Source organism: Chiloscyllium plagiosum, unplaced genomic scaffold (genome assembly GCF_037043375.1).
Source record: "Chiloscyllium plagiosum isolate Xiang-an unplaced genomic scaffold, Cpla_swu_hap1 HiC_scaffold_37, whole genome shotgun sequence".
In the NCBI taxonomy this organism is placed as follows: domain Eukaryota; kingdom Metazoa; phylum Chordata; class Chondrichthyes; order Orectolobiformes; family Hemiscylliidae; genus Chiloscyllium; species Chiloscyllium plagiosum.
Genome location: NW_028270175.1, coordinates 22,414,153 through 22,441,299, shown reverse-complemented (window position 1 = coordinate 22,441,299; position 27,147 = coordinate 22,414,153). Strand labels below are relative to the sequence as shown.

At 41.1% G+C, this 27,147-nt stretch overlaps 2 protein-coding genes across 4 annotated transcripts; both read right to left on the bottom strand.

The window, feature by feature from the left end:
• Window positions 1–978: 978 nt before the first annotated feature.
• akr7a3 (aldo-keto reductase family 7, member A3 (aflatoxin aldehyde reductase)) lies at window positions 979–12,832 on the bottom strand. Its single transcript, XM_043675859.2, has 7 exons — window positions 12,556–12,832; window positions 6,046–6,233; window positions 5,374–5,478; window positions 2,643–2,739; window positions 2,094–2,193; window positions 1,834–1,963; window positions 979–1,568 (listed from the first exon to the last, which is right to left on the bottom strand). The coding sequence occupies exons 1-7, from the start codon at window positions 12,815–12,817 to the stop codon at window positions 1,407–1,409; spliced, it is 1,044 nt and encodes a 347-aa protein (XP_043531794.1). The 5' UTR covers window positions 12,818–12,832; the 3' UTR covers window positions 979–1,406.
• A 226-nt stretch (window positions 12,833–13,058) lies between these two features.
• On the bottom strand, window positions 13,059–24,535 carry mad2l2 (mitotic arrest deficient 2 like 2). 3 transcript variants are annotated; one of them, XM_043675862.2, is made up of 9 exons: window positions 24,383–24,533; window positions 23,835–23,886; window positions 23,300–23,418; window positions 23,029–23,100; window positions 22,016–22,116; window positions 21,377–21,471; window positions 20,916–20,989; window positions 14,255–14,347; window positions 13,059–13,768 (listed from the first exon to the last, which is right to left on the bottom strand). In XM_043675862.2, exons 2-9 carry the CDS (start codon window positions 23,872–23,874, stop codon window positions 13,727–13,729), a joined length of 636 nt encoding a protein of 211 aa, XP_043531797.1. In that variant the 5' UTR covers window positions 23,875–23,886; window positions 24,383–24,533; the 3' UTR covers window positions 13,059–13,726. The 3 variants fall into 3 exon arrangements, with proteins under 3 accessions (XP_043531797.1, XP_043531798.1, XP_043531799.1); XM_043675863.2 differs by having other exon boundaries at window positions 24,350–24,511; XM_043675864.2 differs by lacking the exon at window positions 23,835–23,886 and having other exon boundaries at window positions 24,383–24,535.
• Between the last annotated feature and the right edge of the window lie 2,612 nt (window positions 24,536–27,147).

Genomic DNA, 27,147 nt, shown 5'->3' with positions numbered 1-27,147 from the left:
TGGTATCCCTGCTATAGGAAGGGTGTTGTGAAACTTGAAAGGATTCAGAAAAGATGTATAAGGATATTGCGAGGGTTGGAGGGTTTGAGCTACAAGAAGAGGCTGAATAAGCTGGGGCTATTTTTCTTGTAACATCAGAGGCTGAAAAGTGACCTTTTAAAGATTTATAAAATCATGATGGGCGTGGATAGAGTTAATAGCCAAGATCTTTGTCCCAGGGTGGAAAGTCCAAAACTAGACAGCATAGGTTTAAGGTGAAAGAGGATCTTTAAAAGGAACCCAAGTGGTAACTTTTCCAGGCAGAGGGTGGTGTCGGTGAGCTGCCAGAGGAAGAGGTGGTGGTTGGTACAATGACAACATTTAAAAGGAAAGGTACATGAATAGGAAGGATTGAAGGGGATTTGAGCCAAATGCTGGCAAATGGGACTAGATTAATTTAGGATATCTGGTCAGCATTGATAGGTTGGACCGAAGGTTTTGTTTCCATGCTGTACAGATTCATGACTCAAAGTACCAAGATTTTTTTTATTGCAGGGATATCCCATCACACCCTCAATACTATCCCTCTGATAACATTCTCTGTGTGAATTGACAGTCAAGATTATCTGAAATTTTGAAATGCAAATTAAAGTTTGAACCTTGTCTCAATTTGGCATGCTACCACTGAACATGCTAATGTTCTGTAATATACTATTGTGTATTTATCAACATCAGGTAGTACATATTGGTTCTGCACCCAACCTCCCCAAAAACAAGAAATGGTGCATCTTCCCTACAACACTAAAAACATGAACAGAGGAATTTATAACAAAAGTAATGGAATCCATTGCTGTGGAATGACATCTTTGTTATTTCAGTTGATTCCTCCTATTGTATTGCTATAAATTATTTAGTTAAGAAAGCTTGTCCTTTAAAAGAAACCTTTTGAACTATACACTGGCACCTCCACATCATAAATGATTTAAGCACTAACAAACAAATGATCTATTAGTTTATTTTTATTCTCCATTGGAGACAGATTTGAAATAAACATAATGTTGTACTTTTTCTAACAGCTTTGATTCTATTAAGTGTTCATTTTTGAATTCCATATTTGTGGGACTGGACTTAGTGAAAGTCCTCTGAGTGTAATCTTGTATCTTGCAAGTGATTTCGTCCAAGGCTGGTCTTCTGTCAGATTTCTTATCATAGAACAGTTACATTGACTACTCATCTGTTGTTGTTATTTTCCCATTGCAACTCAGCAACTTTTCACTAGAAAGACAAGGTAGCTGAGCTTTGTTAACATCAGTTACATTAAATTTATTCAGATATTGATGAAATAATTAATAGTAAGGGCTTTGAACTGGGTTCATCAAGAAATTAACTGTTAAGAGTTACTTCAGCACTATTTTGAAGGACTCCTCCTATCGAAAGTAATTTGGACAATCGTGCGCCACAAGATTCCAAGCTTCATTAAAGGCTTCCACCACGGGCGGGGCAAGTGGCCCTTCCGCTGAGGCAGCCAGGTTCATCTGAAGCTGTTCCATCGTTGACATTCCAATTATAACTCCATCACCAAGATCCCCCTAGAGTAAACAAACATCAGCTGTAGTAATTGAACAATCCTGTCTAGAGGAATAGAGAAGAATGAGTAGGCTAGAGACTATTTAATGGAAGGAAATAGTACCAAGCCTACTTATTCAATATCAAATGGAAAAGGTAGATAATGAGTAAGATCACTCCTCCACACTTGGTAAAACAGTTATCATTGGACAGGCTGGACCAAGTCATCACCTCAGACTGTAATTTGTAACAATGATATTTATTTACATTGCAGAATCTGTGCCATACCCGGAGTTTGGAGTGATGATACATCCATCTTAATGCTGCTGCTGTCAAGCTTGGCTTCTCAGAACTGTACGTTGTATCTATTGTTTTCTTCACTAGATCTAAAGCTCGGAAGTGATGCTCCTTCCAATACCTGAGCAAGTAAAAAATTTGCAGTGAAAGAAAACAGAAATCAGCCAAAGTTAGGTGCCAAACAATCTTTGCTGCTGTAGGAGAAGGGTAAAATATGAGGACCAACAACCATGCACAGTTTGTGGACTCACCTGTTTCTGTAAGCCTCAGCCCAATTGTTTCCAAAGAACCGGCCAACGGGCTGTTTCTCATTTTTGTCTTCAAATGTATACTTCCCGGTTAGTAACCCTCCTGCACCAACAAGACAAACTTTATATTCTCTCCATTCCTCAGGACTCTACCCACAAACCCCACCATCCTGAGATCTCTGCAATGCTGTTTATGATTTAGACTGTACAAAATTCAGTATGGGATCTAGGATATTTTATTAAGATTAGGAATGGACCTAGTTTCTTCCATCCCTTGAAGATATTGACCCTTATTCCTGCATATGATCATCCTACAATGAAGGGGTGAGAGTGAATCAACATGAATCAGGTTTTCTATGAGCCCTAAGTTCTCTGATTGTGGTGATAATGATCTGAATCCGCATAGGGAACAGTGCAACTCTGCCATTGGACATCAAACAACGTGGAAACCTTTTCTGAATGTTCACAGCCGGATAGTTCAAACTGAATAATTTGTTTTGCTAAATTCCGATACTCATTTTATATTTCATTTTGTTCTGGAATGATACTTACCTGCAAGCGGGTTGTAGCCATAAAATCGCATTCCAAAATGTCGGAGACAGGGAAAGAGTTCTGTCTCCACTTGACGAGTTGTGGCATTGTACATTCCCTACAAAACAAGCAAAATTATTCCAAAGCCATATGTCCATTTGTGGAAAACATGCATCAAACAAGCAGTCAAGTACTTTTGAAATGTAGTCAATTTTGTAATGTATGACCTTAGTTGAAGAGAAAAATTGATCAAAAGAGCAGGGACAACATCCAGCTCCTAAAAATAGTACCCAGGGACCACTTATGTCCATGTGGCAGGGCAGACACTGCTCTGGTTTAATGTCTTATCTAAAAGGCAGCACCATTAAAGGAGAAAACTGACCAAGAAATTTTACAGAAGCAAACTTTAATCTGAAAAAAACTCACGGTGCTAAGGAGTATGAGAACAAATTGATCAAAGTGAACAGTTTTAAAGGAGGTCATAAAGGAGTTGAGAGAGAAGTTTAGGGTAGGATTGAAACCACTGAGAGACGCATGCCAAATGGTGGAATAACGTGGATGGCACAAGAGGACAGACATCTCAGTCAATAGAGGAGGAGCAAGTTCATGTCACATGTTCGGATACGACAGACATATGAATTTCCAGTAGGAGACATTAATTCATAGAGGCCATACCCTAGCCTCCAAAGGACAGTGTCCCAATTTTCTAAATAACTACAAAAAATAATGAAAGTTTACATCACCTTTAAAATCATAAACATAACAACAAAATGGCAAGGTGGTTATTAGTAATGAAGAAGGTTGTAGGTTACAAAGATATAGATGGATCGGTCAGATGAGCAGATCAGTAGCAAATGCAGTTTAACCATGAAAAGTGAGAGCTGGTGCACTTTGAAAGAAGCAACAAGACAAAGCAATACTTAATGAATTGCAGGACACTAGAAAGCTTAGTGAAACCATGGAATCTTGGAATGCTTGTCCACAGATCCCTGAAAGTAGCTGGACAGGTTAATGGGGTAGTTAAGAAAGTATATAGCACACGTGCCTTTATCAGTCATATAGCATAAGTCTAGGGAGGTTATGCTGGAGCTACACAAACTTTGGTCAGGTCACAACAGGACTACTGTGTGCAGTCTGGTAATAACACTATAGGAACAATGTGACTGCACTGGAGGGGGTGCAGAGAAGATTCACCTGGATCGGAGCATTTTAGCTATGAAGACAGCTTGAATAGGTTCAAGTTATTTTCTTTAGAGCAGAGAAGGCTGAAGGGAGAACTGACTGAAAGGCATAAAATTATGAGGAGAATGAATAAAATGGAGAGGAAGCAGCTGTTCCCCTTAGTTGAAGGGTCAATATCAAGGAAGCATCATTTTTAAGGTGAAAGGGCAAGAGGTTTAGACAGGATTTGAGGAAACATTTTGCACCAAGAGTGGTGGGATTTGGATGCATCACCTAGGAGAGCATTAGAGACAAAACTTCACAACCTTTAAAAGGTACATGGACGAGCACTTAAAATGTGACATTCAAGGGTATGGACCAAGTGCTGGAAAGTGGAATTAGTGCAGATTCAAAGGGCCTCTTGTATGCTGCATCGATCTATGATATGTTTCAAAATACAAAATCTGATACTGAATCACACAAGCAGATATTAAGGCAGGTGTCCAAAAGTTTGGACAAAGAGATAACGATTAAGAAGCCTCTTAAAAAGGAGGAAAGAGATATGGGGGACGTTCAAGAAGCCAAATTGCAGAAGTAAATATCCTTGGGGAAAAGAGAAGGAAAAGACACAAGAAATGTAAACAACATACTGGAACAGACTGTAAACAAGGATTGATAACTAGTTGAACCTTTCCGAAACAAAAAATCATTGTTGATTAGCAAGTATTGGGGTGATGGGTAAACAGAGCTTAGTGCAAGTTAAGGCATTGATGGCAGAGTTTTGGACAATCTCTAGGTTACAGACAGTACAGCATGGGAGGATGATTAGATTGTATTCTCATAGATCAAAAACGCCTAACCATTGAAATCCACATCCTGGGATCAAGTTTGTGAGAAAGCGTTCACACAGTTACAAAGCATCCTGCAGCATCAGACAATCCACACAGGAGAGTAACCCTTCAAGTGTAGGTTTACAATTGAGCTCTTTTGGTTCTTCAACTCTTCTGAGGCACCAGAGAGAAACTCTTCTGGGGCAATATTTGTGGCTGGGCTTCACCCACTCATCTGATTTCCTGAACCAAAAATGGATTCACACTGATGCCCAAGCATCCAGGAGTGTGGTGTGTGACAAGCCATTCACAGAGTTTATCTCCTGGTCCATCAACACATTCACACAAGGAAGAAACCGTAACAATGTGAATTCTGTAAGAAAGCCATCACAATGTTGTCAGACCTCTTGGAAACCTCGTGAATGAAGAGGATTTTGTCCATTTAACCTTGCTCTCTAAGTGACCTTGGTGACTTCAGAAAGCTTCACATGGATAGGAATAGGAAGGGTTTGGAGGGATATGGGCTGGTTCTGGCAGGTGGGACTAGATTGGGTTGGGATATCTGGTTGGCATGGACAAGTTGGACCGAAGGGTCTGTTTCTGTGCTATACATCTCTATGACTAAATAAATATATATATAAAATAACATTCTAATTAATTGAAAGATAGAAGGGAACACCCAGCTGGGTACAACTAAAGGCAAATCTCAGAATTAGATCATCCAGCAAGTCAGATGTTACCAATCTCGTTCTTTGACATACCTGATAAATGGTAGGAAGGACCCATCCATTATGTTTACAGATTGAACACAGCTCTGCCACTTCCCATGCAGCATAGTTTGACAGGCCAAGTTCTTTAAACTTCCCCTAAAACAAAATCCATATTAAAACATTCTGACGTTTTCTAAGTTATTTCACAGGCAAGAACATCGAACACAAAAGCCACATCATTATTCTGCAGTGAGGGCAGGATTTCTATTAAAAACATGCAAACTGAAAAACTGCTCAAAGCCTTTTCCATGCAGCAAGTCACTCTGAAAGGCAGTAATATTTAAATATTTCTCTCAAGACCGAATGCTGTTAATCTTTCGCATGCCTTTGAAGGAGGAATATTGGCTATGATACTGGCAGATCTTTTTCATGCTGTTCTCATGCCCTGACGGGATCTTTAATACCCCCTGAGCAACTCACACAGAAGGACAGGACCTGTATTTAGCACCTCATCCGAACAGCTGTACTTCCAATAATTTTGCACTCACTTGGTATTGCATTGCTCAATGTACTATGGCAAGTGAGACTAATTGAATAGTTATTTCATCAAGATGGCAGACCTAATGAGCCAAATACCTCTCATTCCTGTTCTATACTCAAATATTCCTTGCATGTTCCTGATGCCCACATGCTCAGTGTTGAACACTAATATCCACATTGTACCTGTTGATAAAGCTCCTGACAAGCAGCTAGTGTTTCCTCAATTGGTGTCTCATGGTCTGGGGCATGAAGATATAGGATCTCAACACTCTTCCTTTGTAGGCGTTCCAATGATGTTTTAAACTGATTTCTGACACTCTCTGCTTTCAGCGTTTTCCCATCCCATGGATTCACTTTTGTTGCAAACTTTACTTTAAGATAAAGAAAGAAACAAGAATCAGCAGAAAATCAAGGGAGAAAATTTGACATGTTCAAAATCATGGGTGGCCTAGTCAATACAGTTAAAGAGGGCCTGTATCCATAGTGGAAGGATTGAGGATCAACACACAGATTATCAAATGAACCAAAGTGACATAGAGTCATAGTCATAGAGTCGTAAACAGAAAAAGACCCTTCGGTCCAACTCGTCCATGCCGACCAGACATCTTAAATTAATCTAGTCCCATTTACCAGCATTTGGCCCATATTCCTCTAAATCCTTCCTATTCATATCCTCATCCAGCTGCCGGTAGGTAATTGCACCCACCGCCACCACTTCCTCTGGCAGCTCATTCCATACACTCTTTGCCTGGAAATGTTACCCCATGGGTCGCTTTTAAATCTTTCCCCTCTCACCTTAAACATACGCCCTCTAGTTTTGGATTCTGCTTCCCTGAGAAAAAGACCTTGGCTATTCACCATATCTATGCCCCTCATGATGTTAAAAACCTCTTTAAGGTCACCCCTCAGCCTCCAATGCTCCAGAGAAAATAGCCCAACCTATTCAGCCTCTCCCTATAGCTCAAAGCCTCCAACCCCAGCAACATAGATTCATAGAGATTTACAGCATGGAAACAGACCCCTCGGTCCAAGCTGACCAGATATCCCAACCCAATCTAGTCCCACCTGCCAGCACCCGGCCCATATCCCTCCAAACCCTTCCTATTCATATACCCATCCACGTGCCTTTTAAATGTAGCAATTGTACTAGCCTCTACCACTTCCCCTAGCAGCTCATTCCATACACTTACTACCTTCTGTGTGAAAACGTTGCCCCTTAGGTCTCTTTTATATCTTTCCCCTCTCACCCTGAACCTATGCCCTGTAGTTCTGGACTCCCCCACCCCAGGGAAGAGATTTTGTCTATTTATCCTATCCATGCCTTTCATAATTTTATAAACCTCTATAAGGTCACTCCTCAGCTTCCAACACCCTAGGGAAAACAGCTCTGGCCTATTCAACCTCTCCCTATAGCTCAAATCCTCCAACCCTGGCAACATCCTTGTAAATCTTTTCTGAACCCTTTCAAGTTTCACAACATCTTTCCAATAGGAAGGAGACCAGAATTGCACGCAATATTCCAGAAGTGGCCTAAACAATGTCTAATACAGCTGCAACATGATCTCCCAACTCCTGTACTCAATACTCTGACCAATAAAGGAAAGCATACCAAACGCCTTCTTCACTATCCTATCTATCTGCAACTCCACTTTCAAGGAGCAATGAACCTGCACTCCAAGGTCTGTTTGTGCATCAGTATTCCCTAGGACCTTACCATTAAGTGTATAAGTCCTGCTAAGATTTGCTTTCCCAAAAAGCAGCACCTTGCATTTATCTAAATTAAACTCCATCTGCCACTTCTCAGCCCATTGGCCCATCTGGTCAAGATCCCGTTGTAAACTGAGGTAACCCTCTTCGCTGTCCACTACACCTCCAATTTTGATGTCATCTGCAAACTTACTAACTATATCTCTGATGCTCACATCCAAATCATTTATATAAATGACGAAAAGTAGTGGACCCAGCACCGATCCTTGTGGCACCCCACTGGTCACAGGCCTCCAATCTGAAAAACAACCCTCTGTCTTCTACCTTGGAGCCAGTTCTGCATCCAAATGGTTTGTTCTCCTTGTATTCCATGAGATCTAACCTTGCTAACCATTCTCTCATGGGGAACCTTGTCGAACGCCTTACTGAAGTCCATATAGATCACGTCCACTGCTCTGCCCTCATCAATCCTCTTTGTTACTTCTTCAAAAAGCTCAATCAAGTTTGTGAGAGACAATTTTCCATGCACAAAGCCATGTTGACTATCCCTAATTTGTCCTTGCCTTTCTGAATACATGTACATCCTGTTCCTCAGGCTTCCCTCAGACAACCTGCCCACCACCAATGTCAGGTTCATTGATCTACAATTCCCTGGCTTGTCCTTACCACCCTTCTTAAACAGTGGCACCACATTAGCCAACCTCCAGTCTTCTGGCACCTCACCTGTGACTATTGATGATACAAATATCTTCCCTAGCTTCCCACAGAGTTCTAGGATACACCTGATCAGGTCCTGGGGATCTATCCACTTTTATGTATTTCAAGACATCCAGCACTTCCTCCTCTGTAATATGGACATTTTGCAAGATGTCACCATCTATTTCCCTACAGTCTATATCTTCCATATCCTTTTCCACAGTAAATACTGATGCAAAATATTCATTTAGTATTTCCCCCATTTTCTGTGGCTCCACACAAAGGCCGCCTTGCTGATCTTTGAGGGGCCCTATTCTCTCCCTAGTTACCCTTTTGTCCTTAATGTATTTGCAAAAACCCTTTGAATTCTCCTTAATTCTATTTGCCAAAGCTATCTCATGTCCCCATTTTGCCTTCCTGATTTCCCTCTTAAGTATACCCCTACTTTCTTTATACTCTTCTAAGGATTCACTCGATCTATCCTGTCTGTACCTGACATATGCTTCTTTCTTTTTCTTAACCAAACCCTCAATTTCAATAGTCATCCATCATTCCCTATACTACCAATCTTCCCAATTCACCCTGACAGGAATATACTTTCTCTGGATTCTTGTTATCTCATTTCTGAAGGATTCCCATTTTCCAGCCGTCCCTTTACCTGTGAACATCTGCCTCCAATCAGCTTTTGAAAGTTTTTGCCGAATACCCTCAAAATTGGCCTTTCTCCAATTTAGAACTTCAACTTTTAGATCGAGTCTATCCTTTCCCATTACTATTTTAAAACAAATAGAATTATGGTCGCTGGCCCCAAAGAGCTCCCCCACTGACACCTCAGTCACCTCCCCTGCCTTATTTCCTAAGAGTAGGTCAAGTTTTGCACCTTCTCTAGTAGGTACATCCACATACTGAATCAGAAAATTGTCTTGTACACACTTAAGAAATTCCTCTCCATCTAAACCTTTAACACTATGGCAGTCCCAGTTGATGTTTGGAAAGTTAAAATCCCCTACCATCACCACCCTATTATTCTTACAGATAGCTAAGATCTCCTTACAAGTTTGTTTCTCAATTTCCCTCTGACTATTGGGGGTCTATAATACAATCCCAATAAGGTTATCATCCCTTTCTTATTTCTCAGTTCCACCCAAATAACTTCCCTGGATGAGCACAGCTGTAATGCTATCCCTTATCAAAAATGCCACTCCCCCTCCTGTTTTGCCTCCCTTTCTATCCTTCCTGCAGCATTTGTATCCTGGAACATTCAGCTGCCAGTCCTGTCCATCCCTGAGCCATGTTTCCGTAATTGCTATGATATCCCAGTCCCATGTTCCTAACCATGCCGAGTTCATCTGCCTTCCCTGTTAGGCCCCTTGCATTGAAATAAATGCAGTTTAATTTATTAGTCCTAAACCTTATCCCTGCCTGCCCTGACTGTTTGATTCACTTCTGTTCTCAGCTGTACCCCGTCTCTTTCCTCACTATCTCCCTGGGTCCCACCCCCCCACCTAACTTGTTTAAATCCTCCCAAGCAGTTCTAGCAAATTTCCCTGCCAGTATATTAGTCCCCTTCCGATTTAGGTGCAATCCGTCCTTCTTGTACAGGTCACTTCTACCCCAAAAGAGATTCCAATGATCCAAAAATGTGAATCCTTCTCCCATACACTAGCTCCTCAGCCATGCATTCCTCTGCTCTATCCTCCTATTCCTGCCCTCACTAGCTCGTAGCACTGGGAGTAATCCAGATATTACTACCCTTGAGGACCTCCTTTTTAAAATTCTACCTAACTCTCTGTAATCTCCCTTCAGAGTCTCAACCTTTTCCCTTCCAATGTTGTTGGTTCCAATGTGGATAATGACCTCCTGCTGGCTCCTCTCTCCCGTGAGAACATTCTGCACCCTCTCTGAGGCATCCTTGATCCTGGCACCAGGGAAACAACACACCATTCTGCTTTTTCTCTGCTGGCCACAGAAACGTCTGTCTGTACCTCAGACTACAGAATCCCCTAACACAATTGACCTCTTGGAAGCCGACGTACCCCTCGTTGCATTAGAGCCAGTCTCAATACGAGAAACTTGGCTGTTCGTGCTCCATCCCCCTGAGAATCCATCACCCCTTAATTTTCCAAAACAGCATACCTGTTTGAAATGGATATATCCACAAAAGACTCCTGCACTAGGTGCCTACCTCTCTTACCCTTCCTGGAGTTAACCTATCTATGTGACTGTATCTGAGACTTTTCTCCCTTTCTATAATTGCCATCCATCACATACTGTAGCTGTTGCAAATTCCTCATCGCTTCTATTTGTCTCTCCAACCGATCCACTCGATCTGATAAGATTTGCATCCAACAGCATTTATGGCAGATATAATCCGCTGTAACCCTTAAACTCTCTTTAAACTCCCAGATCTGCAGTGATATGTACTTCTTGTCAAAGGCCATTTTTGCTCCTTCACAATCTACAGACCCAGAAAATAACACTGTCTTATTCCTCTACAAACACTGCCCCAGGTTAAATTAATAGCTATGGCTTATATTTTAAATTTAATCAAGAGACTTATCTCCAAAAACATATAATCAAGAAAGAATCCACTGTACCCACTACTGCAGCCTTTCTCTTGGACAGACTTAAAACAACAATTAACTTCTGATTCTGTGCTGTTAACTTCGCCCAACAGTTCCTCCAAGATTAGTTGTGAATGTCACTGTTTGTTAATTTTCCCAGATGCACTCCGATGTCCAGCGAAACACAAATTCAAACAGCAAAGGCTGTGCAGGTTTTCTCTCTCTCTCTCCTGCACTGTCCTCATCATGTGCATCCTTTGTCTGCCCTTCTCCCTTTTAAACTGCTGTTGTTTTGACTTTTTTTTTCCCCAAAGTTACAAAACAATGCAACAGCATATAAAACAGTAATTGTTCCTCCTGGAATTCGAGGAAATCACCTCCAACACCTAAAATACCTCAAAAAAAGGAGCAGCTCTTACAGCCAGAAATTGTTCCTGTCCTCCATCTTGGATTACCCAGGATCCTCTCCATTACCCATCGTTATAAATCTTTTCTGAACCCTTTCAAGTTTCACATCATCTTTTCTAAAGCATAGAATATTTAACATGAAAATAAACAACTTTTACTCAGTGAGTAACCTGGACAGCGGTACTGAAAGAAGGCGCAGTGGTTAGCACTGCTGCCTCACAGCGCCAGAAACCCGGGTTCAATTCCCGACTCAGGCAACTGACTGTGTGGAGTTTGCACATTCTCCCCGTGTCTGCGTGGGTTTCCACCGGGTGCTCCGGTTTCCTCCCACAGTCCAAAGGATGTGCAGGTCAGGTGAATTGGCCATGCTAAATTGCCCATAGTGTTAGGTAAGGGGTATGGGTGGGTTGCGCTTCGGCGGGTCGGTGTGGACTTGTTGGGCCGAAGGGCCTGTTTCCATACTGTAAGTAATCTAATCTAATCTAAAAAAAAACTTTCAAAAGAGAAATTGGCTTAGCACCAATGGGACGGCATGGTGGCTCAGTGGTTAGCAGCAGTGCCAGGGATCCGGGTTCGATTCCAGCCTCGGGCGACTGTTTGCATGGAGTTTGCACATTCTCCCAGTGTCTGCGTGGGTTTCCTCCGGGTGCTCTGGTTTCCTCCCACAGTCCAAAGATGTGCAGGTTAGATGAATTGGTCATGCTAAATTGCCGATAGAGTTAGGTGCATTAGTTGGAGGAATGGATCTGAGTGGGTTACTCTTCAGAGGGTCGGTGTAGACTAGTTGGGCCGAAGGGCCTGTTTACACACTGTAGGGAATCTAATCTAATCTAAATACATGCATGCCTATTTGAAAAGACTGGGGCTGTTGCAGACAGCCTGTCAGGGTTGAACTGGCTATATGTCCTTCCTCTGTTTTGTAAGCATTCTTCGAAAAGGTTTGAAAGCCTGCCCCATGGGTACTCCAGTTTCCTCCTACAATCCAAAAATGTGCAGGTCAGGTGAATTGGCCATTCTAACTTGCCCATAGTGTTAGGTGCATTAGTTAGGGGTAAATATAGGGTAGGGGAATGGGTCTGGGTGGGTTACTCTTCGAAGGGTCGGTGTGGATTTGTTGGGCTGAAGGGTCTGTTTCCATACTGTAGGGAATCTAATCTAATCTACTCATAACAAAGCTCCCCAAACTCAAACTTCTTCTGCTCTTACGTCTTATTTGGGGCAGAAATAAGCAATTTTTTTACGCCGTAAGAGAATGCAGATATGCGGTGAGTGGGTGGAAAGACAGCGACAGGCCGAACGGTTTACGCCCACTATTCACCTTTCGGTCCGAGGCCCATCGAGCCAATGATCTCCTCCGAGCGCCCGTCCGCGTACATGAACGCGCTGTCCAGCTCGTCGTGCCCATGCTCCATGAACGCGCACACCATGGCTGCGCTTTGCTGTGGATCCGCGCGACGGCCAAACTCCATAGTTCCCAGGATGGTTCTGGGCCGCACCTCGGCAGAACATGAAGACATGATGCGGAAAGCCAAAGGACACCCCTTTACCACAGGCCGTGAAGTAGAAATAATATTCAACATGGCCACACCGGGCAAAGTCCACAAAGTATCAGTCAAACGTGATTGGCCGAAGCGACACTAACCCCGCCCTTTTGAGTATAAATACGTCACTGCAGCCCACCCACATTACACCCCACACTCAGCTTCTCGAGCATTGCCAGGGAATTTCGCAGAAGTACGTTGTTGTTCCATCACCAAAAGAAAGAAAGAATAAATAACGTGTAGGGTTAAAAAGGCTGTTAATAGATTTCACTGTAAACGGTTTAGTTCTTTATGCAAACATTTTATTTTCAGCATTTTAAAAGTATAACAAAAACACAATTCTCAAACCTTTAATTAAAAATTTATAAGATGTCCTTTCATCCAGCGATTCTTCTCGGAACGCCATATAAAATGATGTTTCTGCTCTCTCCTGGTCGCTAATCTGTCTCTCTAATCCGGTCTGTTCCCTCCTATTTGGTACTGGCTGTAGCCTTTCCCACAGTTGACCAATTCCTTATTGTGGAAACTGATCGTTATTTTGGGAGGGGGACGGAATCGAGACAGTCATTTCGTGCCTTTGTACAGTGTTGAATGAATGGTATCCGAACTATTCAGATAAAAGTTACTACATCGTTAAAACAACACCAAATCAAGCAGGAGATAGCTATTTCAAACTCAGATCTGGAACCAAAAATTTACACAAAATTTCATTTTCTCAATTAATGCAGCACAATACAATGTCCAACTACAAACTATCACTACATTATAAAAGGGTTAAAACCCTTAGGTACCAATTCAGGAATTGGTCCCTAATAATGTTTCATATTTAGTGAACTTTGAAAGTTCACTTCCACTCCAAATGTCACTTCAGTAATGAAATATAGCCAGTGTACAGGTATTGGGATCTCCTCTTCATTTTGTATGTCAAATCATCTATACACAATGACATCAGGATGTTTTCTGAGCTCTCTCTTCAACATATAATTGCATCTATAAAAGAGTAAAAACAAATTAAGTGCAACTCCAAAAATGATGCCATAGTACTACACATACACAGTTTCCTGCAGCATCACTACAATATAGAGTTAGAGTCAGACAGCACGGAAACAGACCCTCCAGTCTAACCAGTCCATGCTAACCATAATCCCAAACTCAATTCATCCTGCCTGCCGGTGCTTGGCCCATATCCCTCCAAACAGATTTTAAAGAGATATTGGCATCCATGTTCCTGACATAACTCATGAAGTAGCAGTTACAGAAATCTAGGTTAACCATATTGGCTACTGATGATTCAAACATTCTGACAAAGTTAGTTAGATGATGCTAGTGGCCTCCATTAACACCCCACGTTACCATCTAATCCATTCTTCTGGTCAAGAATTCCTCCAATATCTGACAAGCGTACAATCAAAGGTCATGAGCCACTATTGCATGAATCACATACAGAACACGCCTCATGAGAAACATAACTATTACCTTTAAGATATCTGATGTCATAGTTTTTAACGGGATTAGCCGTGGCTCTCGCATGTTCACCTCCTGTTCATCAGCATGGATCCATGGGAAGTCCTACACCAGGAACAAACAAACAAGGCTGAAACATAATCCTAATTGGTGGTTATGATGCATTTGTTCTTGGGTTTGGGAAGTTTATTATTATCCTGGATGCCCAGAGACAGCAGTCTGTGTTGGTTGAGCTTGAACCGCTAGTCAGTTATTGTACTGGTGTTGCTAGAATTTGTTGGATGGCAAACTCCAGGGTATTATCCAATGACAATATTAGATCAAAGATATATATTAAAGCTAGGATAGCGAGCAACTTGAAAGAAACTTGCAGGTGACACTATTCCACATGGTGTTGCTGCTTTTCGTATTTCAATAGTAGGTCAGAGGACTGTGTGCAGTGTTTCCAGGTCTGGGTTTGAAGTAGTTGTCTCCTGCATGATTAGGCATTGTTTTAACAATGTAGTAATTTTTTTTTCTGAATAGATTGGAAAGTACTGATACATTATAGAGAGGTTTCTTTTCATTTCATCAGATGATGTGAGTTTTGCTGGCTCGGTTGCATTTATTTCCAGTCCCCAATTTCACTACAAAAAGGTATGGAGAGCTGTCTTCTTGAAACACTGCAGTCAATGCACTATAAGTAGACCCACTATGTTTAAAAAAAAGTTTCAAGATTTTCACCTAGTGACAATGAAGCAATAATAACAACATTGATCCAAGTCAGACTGACATGTAACTTGGAGAGGGACTTGCAGGATAGGTATTCTCATGAATCAGCAAAGTTAATCACTGCAAAATTCTGAGCCTCTGACCAGCTCCTGTATAGATGATCCTGCCAATTTCTGGCCAATGATAATCTGGATACTGATGGTTGAAACAAGCTTAACACAGAGGGGAAAGAGGGTGAGTATTGAATTCAGTTCATGTGCTAAAACATAGATAGATGGCTAATTTGGCGATACAACAAGGGATGCTGGCTACACTGGCCAAGTAAAACTTTGAAATCAAAAAAGCCACTGTGCACCAGACACAGTACAAACACAACAGCCAGGTGCTAATGACATTAGCATAATGTAAAAGGCACCAGTTATTCTGGACAGACATATCCCAAAACCTTATCCACTAATCAAAGGAGAGGCCAAACAGAAAGGCACTGGGTCCTGCTAAACAAAGAAACTAACAATAGCATGCCATAGAACATAGAACAATACAATGCAGAACAGGCCCTTTGGCCCTCGATGTTGTGTCGATCGGTGAACTAATCTAAGCCCATCTCCCTACACTATCCCATCATTATCCATGTGCCTGTCCAAGGATTGTTTAAATCTCCCTAATGTAGCTGAGTTAACTAATGTAGCTTCCATGCCTTTCCCACTCTCTGAGTAAAGAACCTACCTCTGACCTCTATCTTAAATCTATTACCCCTCAGTTTGTAGCTATGCCCCCCTCATACAAGCTGAAGTCATCATCTTAGGAAAAAGACTTTCACTGTCGACCGGATCTAATCCTCTGATCATCTTGAATGTCTCTATCAAATCCCCTCTTAGACTTCTTCTTTCAAATGAGAACAGACCCAAGTTTTTCAACCTTTCCTCATTAGACCTTCCCTCCAGACCAGGCAACATCCTGGTAAATCCTCCTCTGCACCTTTTCCAATGCTTCCACATCCTTCTTGTAATGGAGTGACCAGAACTGTACACAATATTCCAAGTGAGGCCGCACCAGCATTTTGTATAGTTGCAGCATGACATTATGGCTCCGGAACTCAATCCCTCGACCAATAAAACCTAACACACCGTATGCCTTCTTAACAGCACTATCAACCTGGGTGGAAACTTTCAGAGATCTATGCACATCCACACTACCAAGAATCTTTCCACTGACCTAGTATTCTGCCTTCCTGTTATTCTTCCCAAAGTGAATCACCTCACATTTAGCTGCATTGAACTCAATTCTGCAGTTTATCCAGGTTCCCCGCATCCTGCAACATTCTTCCACACTGTTCACTACTCCAATGACTTTAGTTTCGTCTGTAAACTTACTAATCTAGCCACCTATACCTGCATCTAAGTCATTTATAAAAATGACAAACAGTAGTGGTCCCAAAACAGATTCTTGTGACACACCACTAGTAACCGGTTTCCAGGCTGAATTTTTTCCATCAACCACCACTCATTAACTTCTTACAGAAAGTCCGTTTCTAATCCAAACTGCTAAATCACCTCAAACCCATGCCTTTGCATTTTCGCCCAACAGCCTACCATGTGGAACCTTATCAAAGGCTTTATTGAAGTCTATGCACACCATGTCAACTACCCTACCCTCATCCACATGCTTGGTCACCTTCTCAAAAATCTCAATGAGGGTTTTTGAGACATGTCCAACCCTTGACGAAACCCTATTGACTATCTGCAATCACATTGTTACTTGCTAGATGATTATAAATCTTTTCCAAAACTTTTCCTACAAAAGACGTAAAGGTTCTCTGGTCTATAATTACCTGGGTCATTTCTATTGCCCTTCTTGAACAAGTGCACAACATTTGCAATCCTTCAGTCCTCTGATACTAAACCTGTAGACAATGACAACTCAAAGATCAAAGCCGAAGGCACTACACCTCCTCCCTAGCTTCCCAGAGAATCCTCAGATAAATCCCATCCGGCCCAGGGGACTTGTCTACTTTCGCTCCTTCGAGAATCGATAACACCTCTTCCGTATTAACCTTGATCCTTTCCAGTCTAATATCTCATATCTCATTCTTCTCCTCTACAATATTCTCCTTTTCCTGAGTGAAAACCAATGAGAAATATTCACTTAGCACTTCTCCGATCTCCACAGGATACATACAACTTCCCACTTCTGTCTTTGACTGGCCCTATTCCTATCCTAGTCATCTTTTTATTCCTCACATACCTATAGAAAGCTTTAGAGTTCTCCTATATTCTACCTGCTAAAGACTACTCATGTTCTCTCTTTGCTCTTCTTAACTCTCTCTTTAAAATACTCCTAGCTAATCTGTAACTCTTCATCGCCTTATCGGAACCATCTAGTCTCATCATCACATAAGCCTCCTTCTTCCGCTTAAAAAGAGATGTAACTTCTGTAGTAAACCACGGTTCTCTTACCTTATAACTTCCTCCTTGCCTGACAGGGACATACCCATCAAGGACATGCAATATCTGCTCCTTAAACCAGCTCCACATTTCGATTGTCTCCATCCCCTGCATTTTGCTACCCCATTCTATGCATACTAAGTCTTGCCTAATCGCATTATAATTGCCCTTACCCCATCGATAACTCTTGCCCTGTGGCATGTACCTATCCCTTTCCATCGCTAAACTAAACATAATTGAATTATGGTCACTCTCTTCAAAGTGCTCATCTACCACTAAATCAAACATCTGGCCTGGTTCATTACCAAGCACCAGATCCAATGTGGCCTCCTCTCTTGTTGGTCAACATAATGTGTCAGGAAACCCTCCTGCACACATTGGACAAAAATTGATCCATCCAATGTATTAGAGTTATAGCATTTCAGATGGAGCATCTAAATGATTGACCCTTGTTTCAAACTATTAAGTGTGTCTCCATGACTGGCCAGAATTATACTAAGTTCCAGAAAACCATCTAAAAGATATAAAAACAGGGTTCATCTGCAGACTTCGCTCTTGGAATCTCGAAGCAAATCAGTACACATGCTGGAAACTGTACTGAAAACAAAAAATGCTGGAGATTACAGCAAGTCAGACAGCATCCATGGAGAGAGAGCAAGCTAATGTTTTGAGTCTAGAGTTATCTGCTGTGACCTCCAGCCTTTGCTGTTTTCAGTCGCTTGTGGAATCTTGTTGAGGCCTTGTGAGGAGAACAGCATGGCAAAAGGGAGAGACCAGCTGACCATCCAGAGGGAGAGAGGCAGAAAGCAGCTTCACAGACCCAGAGACAGAGCCCAAAGAGCGACTGCATAAATTTACAAAAGATTCAGGAAGTATTGTAACCTTAAGAGGCCAAATAGATTAGAGGTAGTATGTTTAGTAGTAAAGATTATTGTAATTTTGTTCCAAAGAAAGTGAGACTGTTTTGCATTGGTACTGGCTTGTGTTGGTATTAATTTCACCACTTTGGTATTGTGGGACACCTGGGCAAATTCATTCATAACATTCTGGTCAGAATTGTCTAAATTGTTTCAAGGCTAATTGTTGACAGTTCCTGCAGCAACCCCATCCAAGATGAGGAAATTTCCAAAGCAGTCCTTACTTGCACCATGTGGATGACTTGGATCAAGAGGTGTATCATTTTTCCTGATCACAATGACAATAGGCAATTCAGTTAAGCATATGGACAGTGGTCACGGTCAAAGAAGGTATTTATGGAGCTACCTATTCCCCAGATTTACATAAATGCCCACTGTCATACTCAACATAATGTGAAGTATCTACAGAACTTTGCTCTGATGCAGTGACCAGGGAAAGTCTTCATTATCTATAACCAAGTGCTTTTGAGATTTAACACATAGAAAAATAACTCACTGCTAGACTATAGACTAAAGTGCCAGAGGATTGACAGTTTGGAATCACTTCTGTTTGCAATGATATAGATGTGGTTTTCAAGTCAGTGGTGTTAAAATAGCAGGTGATACAAAAATAGAAGGAATAGTTAATTCTTTAAATTTAAAGGAAGTTACAAAAGAGTATTGCTGAGATCATGGAATGGGCTAACAGAAAGCAGACAGAATTCAACCTCAGCATGTGTAAAAGTGAAGTATTCTGGGAATCAAATAATCGTTCAAATTGTTTCCAGTTTCGTGACATGAAGTGCAAGACAAATTGGCGATGAATAAAATTTGGGATTTAGATCTCAGTTGATTCAAAGTGAGCTAATAGCTTGAAGGGGAAGGAACAATTTATCCAGATAATACAGCTAAGATGGTAACCATGATATTGACAGAGGGTGACGGACAAGGTAGAGTTGATGTCGTCAACCTAAAAATGGCAATTAAGTTCATGTCTACGGATTTTGTTAAGGAGGATAGAGCCAAGGATTGATCAAAGAGGAAACTCTGAAAGCGAGTGTGTAGAAACAGTAAGAGAAACCATTATTGGTTATGCATTGGTGACATTTACACAGTCCAAGAGTATTAGCCCTCAAGGACGGAAACAACGAAAGATGATGATATGGCCATCTGTGTCAAACACAAGAAGCGATAATGTAAATCATCACAGAAGATCAGCATGGCACAGGTTTTAATTTCAAGGAGTACACAATGCCAGTAAATTTTAAAAGGTGGTGTAATTCAGTTCTTTTTCAATTGGCGAGTGGGACAGGGGTGTTGCTGGCATAGCCAATATTTGTTGCCTACCTCTACTTGCTCTTGAACTAAGTGGTTTGCTAGGCCATTCAGACAACAGGTAATAGTAAATTTCTGTGGATCTGGAACCACGTGCCACATGTGAGTACAAGAAAAAGACTGAGTGCTGAGTGGCATGGTAGAAAGACAACAATCTCTCCAATGTGAGCAAAAAGAAGTAGCTAGTAATTGACTTCAAGAAATGGAGTAGAGGGCACACCCCTGTCTTCATCAATTGTGCTGAGATGGAAATGGTCAAGAGCATCAAGTTCATGGGAATGATGATCATCAACAATCTGTCCTTGTCCACCCATGTCAACACAACAGTCAAGGATGCCAAACACGACCTCTACTTCCTCAGAACACTAAGGAAATTCAACATGTCCACAAAGACCTGTACAACCTTTCATTGATGCATTGCAGAAAGCATCCTATCTGGATGCATCACAATGTGATGTGACAACTGCTCTTCCCAAGACAGCCAGAAACTACAGAGAGTCATGAACACCACCCAGTCCATCATGCAAACCAGCCCTCCATCCATTAACTCGATCTATACTTCCTGCTGCCTCAGGAAAGCAAACAACATAATCAAAGACCCTTACCATCCTGCTTATACTCTCTTCCATCCTCTTCAGTCAGGCAGAAGATATAAAAGTTTGAATACACAAACAAACAATTCAAGAACAGCTTCTTCTCCACTGTTACCAGTCATTTCATCAGACCTCCCAAGTGTTAATGTTGAACTCAGTGGGTGAAACTCTCTATTCTGCACACTGTTTTGCTATCCTAATGCCCTTTATATGATACGATCTGCCTGTATACCATGCAAAACAACACTTTTCACTGTATCTCAGTACCTGTCACAATAATAAAATAAACTCAAACATGTAGTTCAGAACAGGTAAGGACAGCAGATTTTCTTCCCTAAAAGACATTAGTGAACTAGATAGGTTTTTGCAACAATCGTTCTACTACTATTTGACATACATACTAGCTTTTATATGACTAGCTTTTAAATTCCAGAATTTAAATTTCACCATTTGTTATGGTGGGATTCAAACCCATGTTCCCCAAACAGGAGCCTGAGCCTCTAGTGACATCACCACAATGCGACCGTCTTTGAACAAAGGGAATTATTAATAACATAAACAGCCATTGACTTAGTCACACTTGGAAACAGAATCTCTCCAACTCAAAACATGAATCATATTAACGTTCACTATTAAAACATTGCACACCAAAGATTCTATTCCATTGCAGAGTCTACCCAGATATTATGCTCACCTTTATCACTTGAATTTTCTCCATATTTCGTGTAGCAACATCGCGGGTATGAACCAACACAGTGAAGGTACAACCTAGAAATAAACAACACAATTCTAATAAATACAAACAAAGGAGATAAGACTCGGGGAGAATTTATTTCAGCTTCTGCACTAGAAAATTCCAAAACAATACTAAGAGAGAGTAATGCCACTTAAGTAGCACAGCAAAATAATCTACAGAGCCATGCAAATCAAAACGTTGCCAGGCTGAATTCCCAGTGTGTTATTTTCAGGAGGAGAAGTGGTTAAAAAAAGGTAGAAAGTACTTTCTTATTCCTTCAGTCAGATTATACTCAGTCAGTTTTGGCCTGGGTGTCTAGCTGAAGTTGGCAAAATTCATAACTTGGTAAAACAATGGCTGAATAATTCATAGCTTGTACAAAGGACTGTGTGTGTTACTGCCACCAAGCATAGACTCACCTGGTGGGTTGCTATCAAGAATTGCATCACAGACACTGATCTTCAGGATCGATGCTCGAAGGAGCTGCTCAACACGGGAAAGCAGTGAGTCAGAGCTGTAAAACAGCAAATATACATAACAGATGCCACAGGAAAATCCAATCAATTAAAAATATGGTTGTTTCAAGTGCCCTTTCAATACTCTGTCCTTAACTTCTCTTTCCTCCCTTTCACATCACACTCTTTTGGGCATTGCTGAATTAGCATTAAATACTCCCTGGTAGCTAGCCATCAAACGTGAGCCTCAAAAGAGTTTATTTGACTATAGGAAGAGCACAGCCATGTGTGATCCTGGCCTCACATCTAAAATTCTACATAATTTAGAGAAAATACCGACACAGATTCCAAGGCCCCTCTACTCCCAAATGGTTGATTTTGCTCTTTATCACTTCCTAATAGTTTTGCAGAGAGCCCTAAGCCAGTCAGTCAGTCATCAGCTTATGTATTCAGATAAACAGTTAGTGCTTCCCTAAGTTTGCCAAATTCCTCAATTAATCAGAAAATGGGCTTTCAATTTCTGGCAGGATGGCAGAGGGAGAAAATCATCTCCGTCACAATAAAAGTAGTACAAGAAAATTAACAATGCTGAAAATATCTCACCTGACAGACAAGAGAGGAGGTTGTGATATTTCAAAAACAAAGCGCTCTACAGGATGATGCTCTTTATCCAGGATCACTACCACCATCCGATCCACTTCATTCTAAACAAGACAAAAGATCACAGATCACAGTGCACAGGCAGCTCACTACCGAAGTATTAACAAACAGGCATGAACAAAGATTGACCAAAAAGCAGACAGAAGAAATCAATGTTTTATTGGAATGCAGGGATTTTTATAAAATAGTTGTTCAAGAGTAGAGTGGACACTGTCAGGCCACATTTATTGTCTCCTTCTTAATCCTCAGCACACATGTTAGTCATACAATACCATTAGATAGGAAATATCAAGATTTTAATCCAATGACAGTAATTGAACAATAGATTGCCAGGTCCATATGGTGTGTATTTTGGAGGGAACTTGGAGATAATCATGTCTCAACAAAATGTTTGCTTTTAGTCATGTATTAGAGGTGCGTTTAACATTACCTTGAAGAGTTGCCATAGTTCATCATTATGGAAGGGATCATAATAAAGTCCAGTAGTAGGGTCATCAAGCAGACTACTCAGTCATGAATGCTATCAAACCAAGTGTTCTTGTGACCTCTCAGGGTAGCTAGTAAATGTTCTATTACATTCTTGACTTTTGCCTTATAGAGGCTTTGAGGAGTCAGAAACTAGGTAATTCAGCACAGAATTCCCAGCCTACTCTTACTCAACTTTCCTTCCTAAAGCTATTTACCAGTACATTAATCAATGAACAAAAACAGATTTTAAAAAACCCCCTTCTGCCAAACAAATATTTGGGACAGATAAAAAGTCAGCATGTAGACAGTAGCAAATCAGAAACAGCTATTGTACACATTCTAGTATAAGTAGCTATGCATCTTTAGAAGAAGATATAGTATGTAGTGAGGATAAGGAGAAGTAATTGGAACCAAGCTAACTCAATGGAAAGCAATTTCATATAAACTATACACAATTAAAGAAACAGCCAATTAAAAGTCTTCCCAACCTTCTCAATCAGAGGCTTGATACAATGCAATGTGTCCTGGATGTACTGGTTAAGCTCTGGGTGGCACGACATCTAGACAAAGAGAGCAAAGGGTAAACAAAGCAGTATTCAGAATTTTTTAAGTCATTAAATCATAATTGCTCCATACTAAACAGACTCAAATGATGCATCCGAGTAGCAAAGAGCGACAAAGTTCAGAGCATAAACTATCTTAGTCTGAAATAGTCTTCTGCAGCGTAGCAACAAGCTGGAAGCTCATCACTTGACTCACCTGGACAGGTACATTGTACTTTTTCCTCTTCTGAAAGATTCCAATAGGATAAACCTCACGAACATACAGGATCATATGAATAGCTACTTCCAGAAATTCACACAGTACATCTGCAACAACTGAAGAGAGAGGCATTGCAAAGATAAGACCAGCTGCACATAAAGATACACAAGGACATTGCAGCACAGCCTATAAACAGCAGTGCATGTTTGGATATTAGTTGAATGTAGAGTTAGGGAACACAGTTGTAGAGACCTCAGCATCTTTGTACAGGATGCAAAAGAAACTGAGTTATCCTCATTCCACATCACTAATTAACTCTGACTCAGATATGACATCAGGTGAATAGGGGATCAGATGCAGTTATGATGACCACGACTATCCATCAGCCATTTGGGCAAGCAGTAGTCAACCATGCACTATCTCCCAAACTGTAAGCATGTTAGAAGGAAATGGGAATTAACTGAAAATAAAATAGTTGGGGATTTTGTTACAATTTCAATATTACTGATAGTGAGAATATCAAAAACTGCACCTTGTCCAAAATTGAGGTCCTGTCGTGTAAGGGTGGTCATGTTTACAAACACCTGTCAAATAAAAAAAATTACAACTAATCCAGAGAGCAGTGTCATATTTTCAGATGAAAAATGTGTAACAAATTCTCCAAGGCATTTAACAAACAAGATTATCAATAAAAAATTGACATGAAGACACACAAGATTTAAAGTTAGGTGAACAAAAGCTTGGTCGAGGAGAGTTTTCATGGAGCATTATAAAGGAGACGAGATCAAGATCTTTTCCTCCCTGTCTCAGCCCAATTCCCCTTGGAATATTTATAACGAATTTTATTGTTAATTCAACAGATTAACACTTCGAATATTATTTCAATGCAAATCCAATTCTGTGTTTAAATATGTTGCCACGCTCAAATCTTAGCCCAAGACGATACTGCCCTATAAATAGGACCAATTTTGTTCTGTAGTCAGAATAAGACAGGTACGAGAGGAGACGACAACAACAGAATAGTTGGGAATGATACGTGGACAAAACCTTAACCGGACACCCAGATATTTGGTTCCGTACCCCGGCCTATCCGAATACTAAGTCGATTGCTGATCGCCGTTCACAGTGCTAGCGACTGATTACACTTCGGATTGATTCTGCCGACAAGCCCATTGTTCCCGGACTCCCCCCGCCCCCTAGGCCGCATCCATCGTGGGCCCCTTGGGCCTGACCTTGCCCTGCTGCGCCGTACGCCGTGATGTCATCAGCCTGCGTAGCGAGAGCGCGAGCTTCAGTTTGAACCTAATGGTATCGCGCGAGACGGAGTGGTTCTGGTCTGTCCACCATACGTCCCCTCTCTCCGCCTTCACACTGCCCACCTTCACCCCTCCATCGACACTTATTATCTTCACCTTTACACCCTTCGCACTCACCAAACACTCACCAACCTTCTTACGTTCCCACCCACAGATCTACACCGTCACCCCGAGACCTTGCCCCCTCTATTTTTAACATATGCGCTCCCGCTGACACACTCACCTCTCACCTCCTCCCTTACAGCCCCTTACCTCATCCCGTCCACCTTCCTATCTTCTTCACCACACACCTTCCATTCTCTCACATTCAACTCGCTCCAACCCTCACTTTCACCTCACCCGTCCACTGTCACTTATCTCATTCCCCACACATTTCACCTTCATCTCCATGCCCATCTAAATCCCACACTCATCTAAACTACATCGGTATGGGCTGGAGTCACGCTTAGGTAGGCCACAGTGGGTAAAAATTGCAGGTTTTCCTCCCCTGAAGAGTATTAATGAACTACATTTGTTTTACTGACAATTCCTAGTTGCTATTAGACTAGCTTTTTGAATTCAAGATTTATTAACTAAATCCAAATTTGATCATTCGTGTTTCTGGAGCTTTGGTCCCTGGAATACCAATCCTGTGATAATGCCAGTACTCCAACAACTCTTCCTTTTTACATTAGTAACAGAAACAATGTATTATTGGTTTTCTAATTGTCAAGTTCTGTTTCAATTCTTCACCAAACAGCAAGATCATTATTTGTAAGTTCATACAATTTTACTCATAAAACAGAATGGGCATGAGAAACGTTTTATTTACATGGTGAGTTGTTGTGATCTGAATAGGGGATAGAAGCAGATTCATTTGCAATATTAAAGAGTTAAGTAGAAGGGAAAGATATAAAAGAGACCTAAGGGGCAACTTTTTCACACAGAGGGTGATCCGTGTATGGAATGAGCTGACAGAGGAAGTGGTGGAGGCTAGTACAATGACAGCATTGAAAAGGCATCTGGATGGGTATATAAATAGGAAGGGTTTGGAGAATATGGGCCAGGTGCTGGCAGGTGGGACTAGATTGGGTTGGGATATCTGGTCGGCATGGACGAGTTGGACCGAAGGGTCTGTTTCCGTGCTGTACATCTCTATACTTGAGGGGAAAATATTCCTATGTAGGAGGAAAGAACAGGACCATGAGATTAATTTGTATAAATCCACCAATCAATGCAGAAGAAAGTTATTCACTCACAGAGCAGTAAGATTTTGAAACTTATTGGTGAATTGAGTAGGATAGATGCATTTAAAGAGACGCCAAAAAAAACAGGAAGGAGTAGAGAATATGATGAAATGGTAAAATGAAGAGGGGAGAATGAACGTTTGTGTGAACCATCAACACAGACATAATTCCACTGGATCTGATGTTTTATTTGTGTTGTACATTTGTATCTATAAATATATAATTAGAATCACTATTGTCTGCTTTGCTGTTTCCCTGACCATAAATGCCCCAGATTCATCTGATGTCCGTCACATGACCTGATCTTCCCTACATTGAAGAATGGCAATCGTCTGTATACTATTTTCTGTCTACCTTTCCTATTTTATACAATTTCTGTATACCATTTTCTCTCTTGTTTGGTATTTTATTTCGTCGATTTCTGTGTCACACACATTTATATTAAAATTGCAGCCTATTCTTTCAATTGATAACCCTGTCGGTTTTATTCTTGTGTCATAACTTCCTGTCTTTTCTGTTCTCTTTAGATTTTCACTTCCCAGTTACCCATCCTCAATTAGCATCTTGCTGTGATTTCAATGGTTTTCGGTCAGTATTCTCGATATGTTTGTAACTGTTTGAGTGGTGTTCTTTTTCCTGGGATCTTTTTTGGCCGCTCAATTTGAATTTTAAGATTGTGTCTCCTTGCTCTGAATTCCCTTTACTGAAGGAAAAGTCAGAGGAGAAAGTGAGGTCTGCAGACGCTGGAGATCAAAGCTGAAACTTTATTGCTGGAACAGCACAGCAGGTCAGGCAGCATCTAGGGAACAGAAGATTCGACGTTTCGGGCACATGCCCTTCTTCAGGAAAGAAGGAAAAGTCAACCCCGTCTATAAAATTTTCCCGCAGATATTTTAAACGTGGACTCGTGAGCCTCCAATCTCCTTACACTCATAAACTATAATCCAACGAGCCCTTCATAACTTTCACTGATGTTGCGTTTTCTCGTTTTCTGAACTTCCTGATTGAAGACAGTGTCTCATTAACTTTTTATTGATTTGATTACGCAGATCTCTGAATTCCTACGTTCAACGATCCCCGTTTACTCTTATTCTATGTTAATACATATGCAATTTTAGACGTTGTTACGTTAAATTGCAACTGCCACCCGTTATTCACTCCTGGTCTATCAACCTCACGATCTTCTTTCCACCATTCTCACTTCTTCCAGATAAGTTTCTTGGATTTGCTCCTCTTCATTCCTAAAACATGCTAAGAATATATTTCTCACAGGGTTACCTGGGAGATGTCATTTGTGATACCA

Coding starts and splice junctions, on each gene's coding strand:
- akr7a3 (XM_043675859.2), bottom strand. CDS start 12,817: ATGTTGAATATTATTTCTACTTCACGGCCTGTGGTAAAGGGGTGTCCT. Junction 2,194..2,642: donor TGGCTACAACCCGCTTGCAG/GTAAGTATCATT, acceptor TTGTTGGTGCAG/GAGGGTTACTAACCGGGAAG. Junction 1,964..2,093: donor GCTGAGGCTTACAGAAACAG/GTGAGTCCACAA, acceptor TTACTTGCTCAG/GTATTGGAAGGAGCATCACT.
- mad2l2 (XM_043675862.2), bottom strand. CDS start 23,874: ATGACCACCCTTACACGACAGGACCTCAATTTTGGACAAG. Junction 21,472..22,015: donor CCTCCTCTCTTGTCTGTCAG/GTGAGATATTTT, acceptor GCTGTTTTACAG/CTCTGACTCACTGCTTTCCC. Junction 14,348..20,915: donor AGAAAATTCAAGTGATAAAG/GTGAGCATAATA, acceptor TTCCTGGTGTAG/GACTTCCCATGGATCCATGC.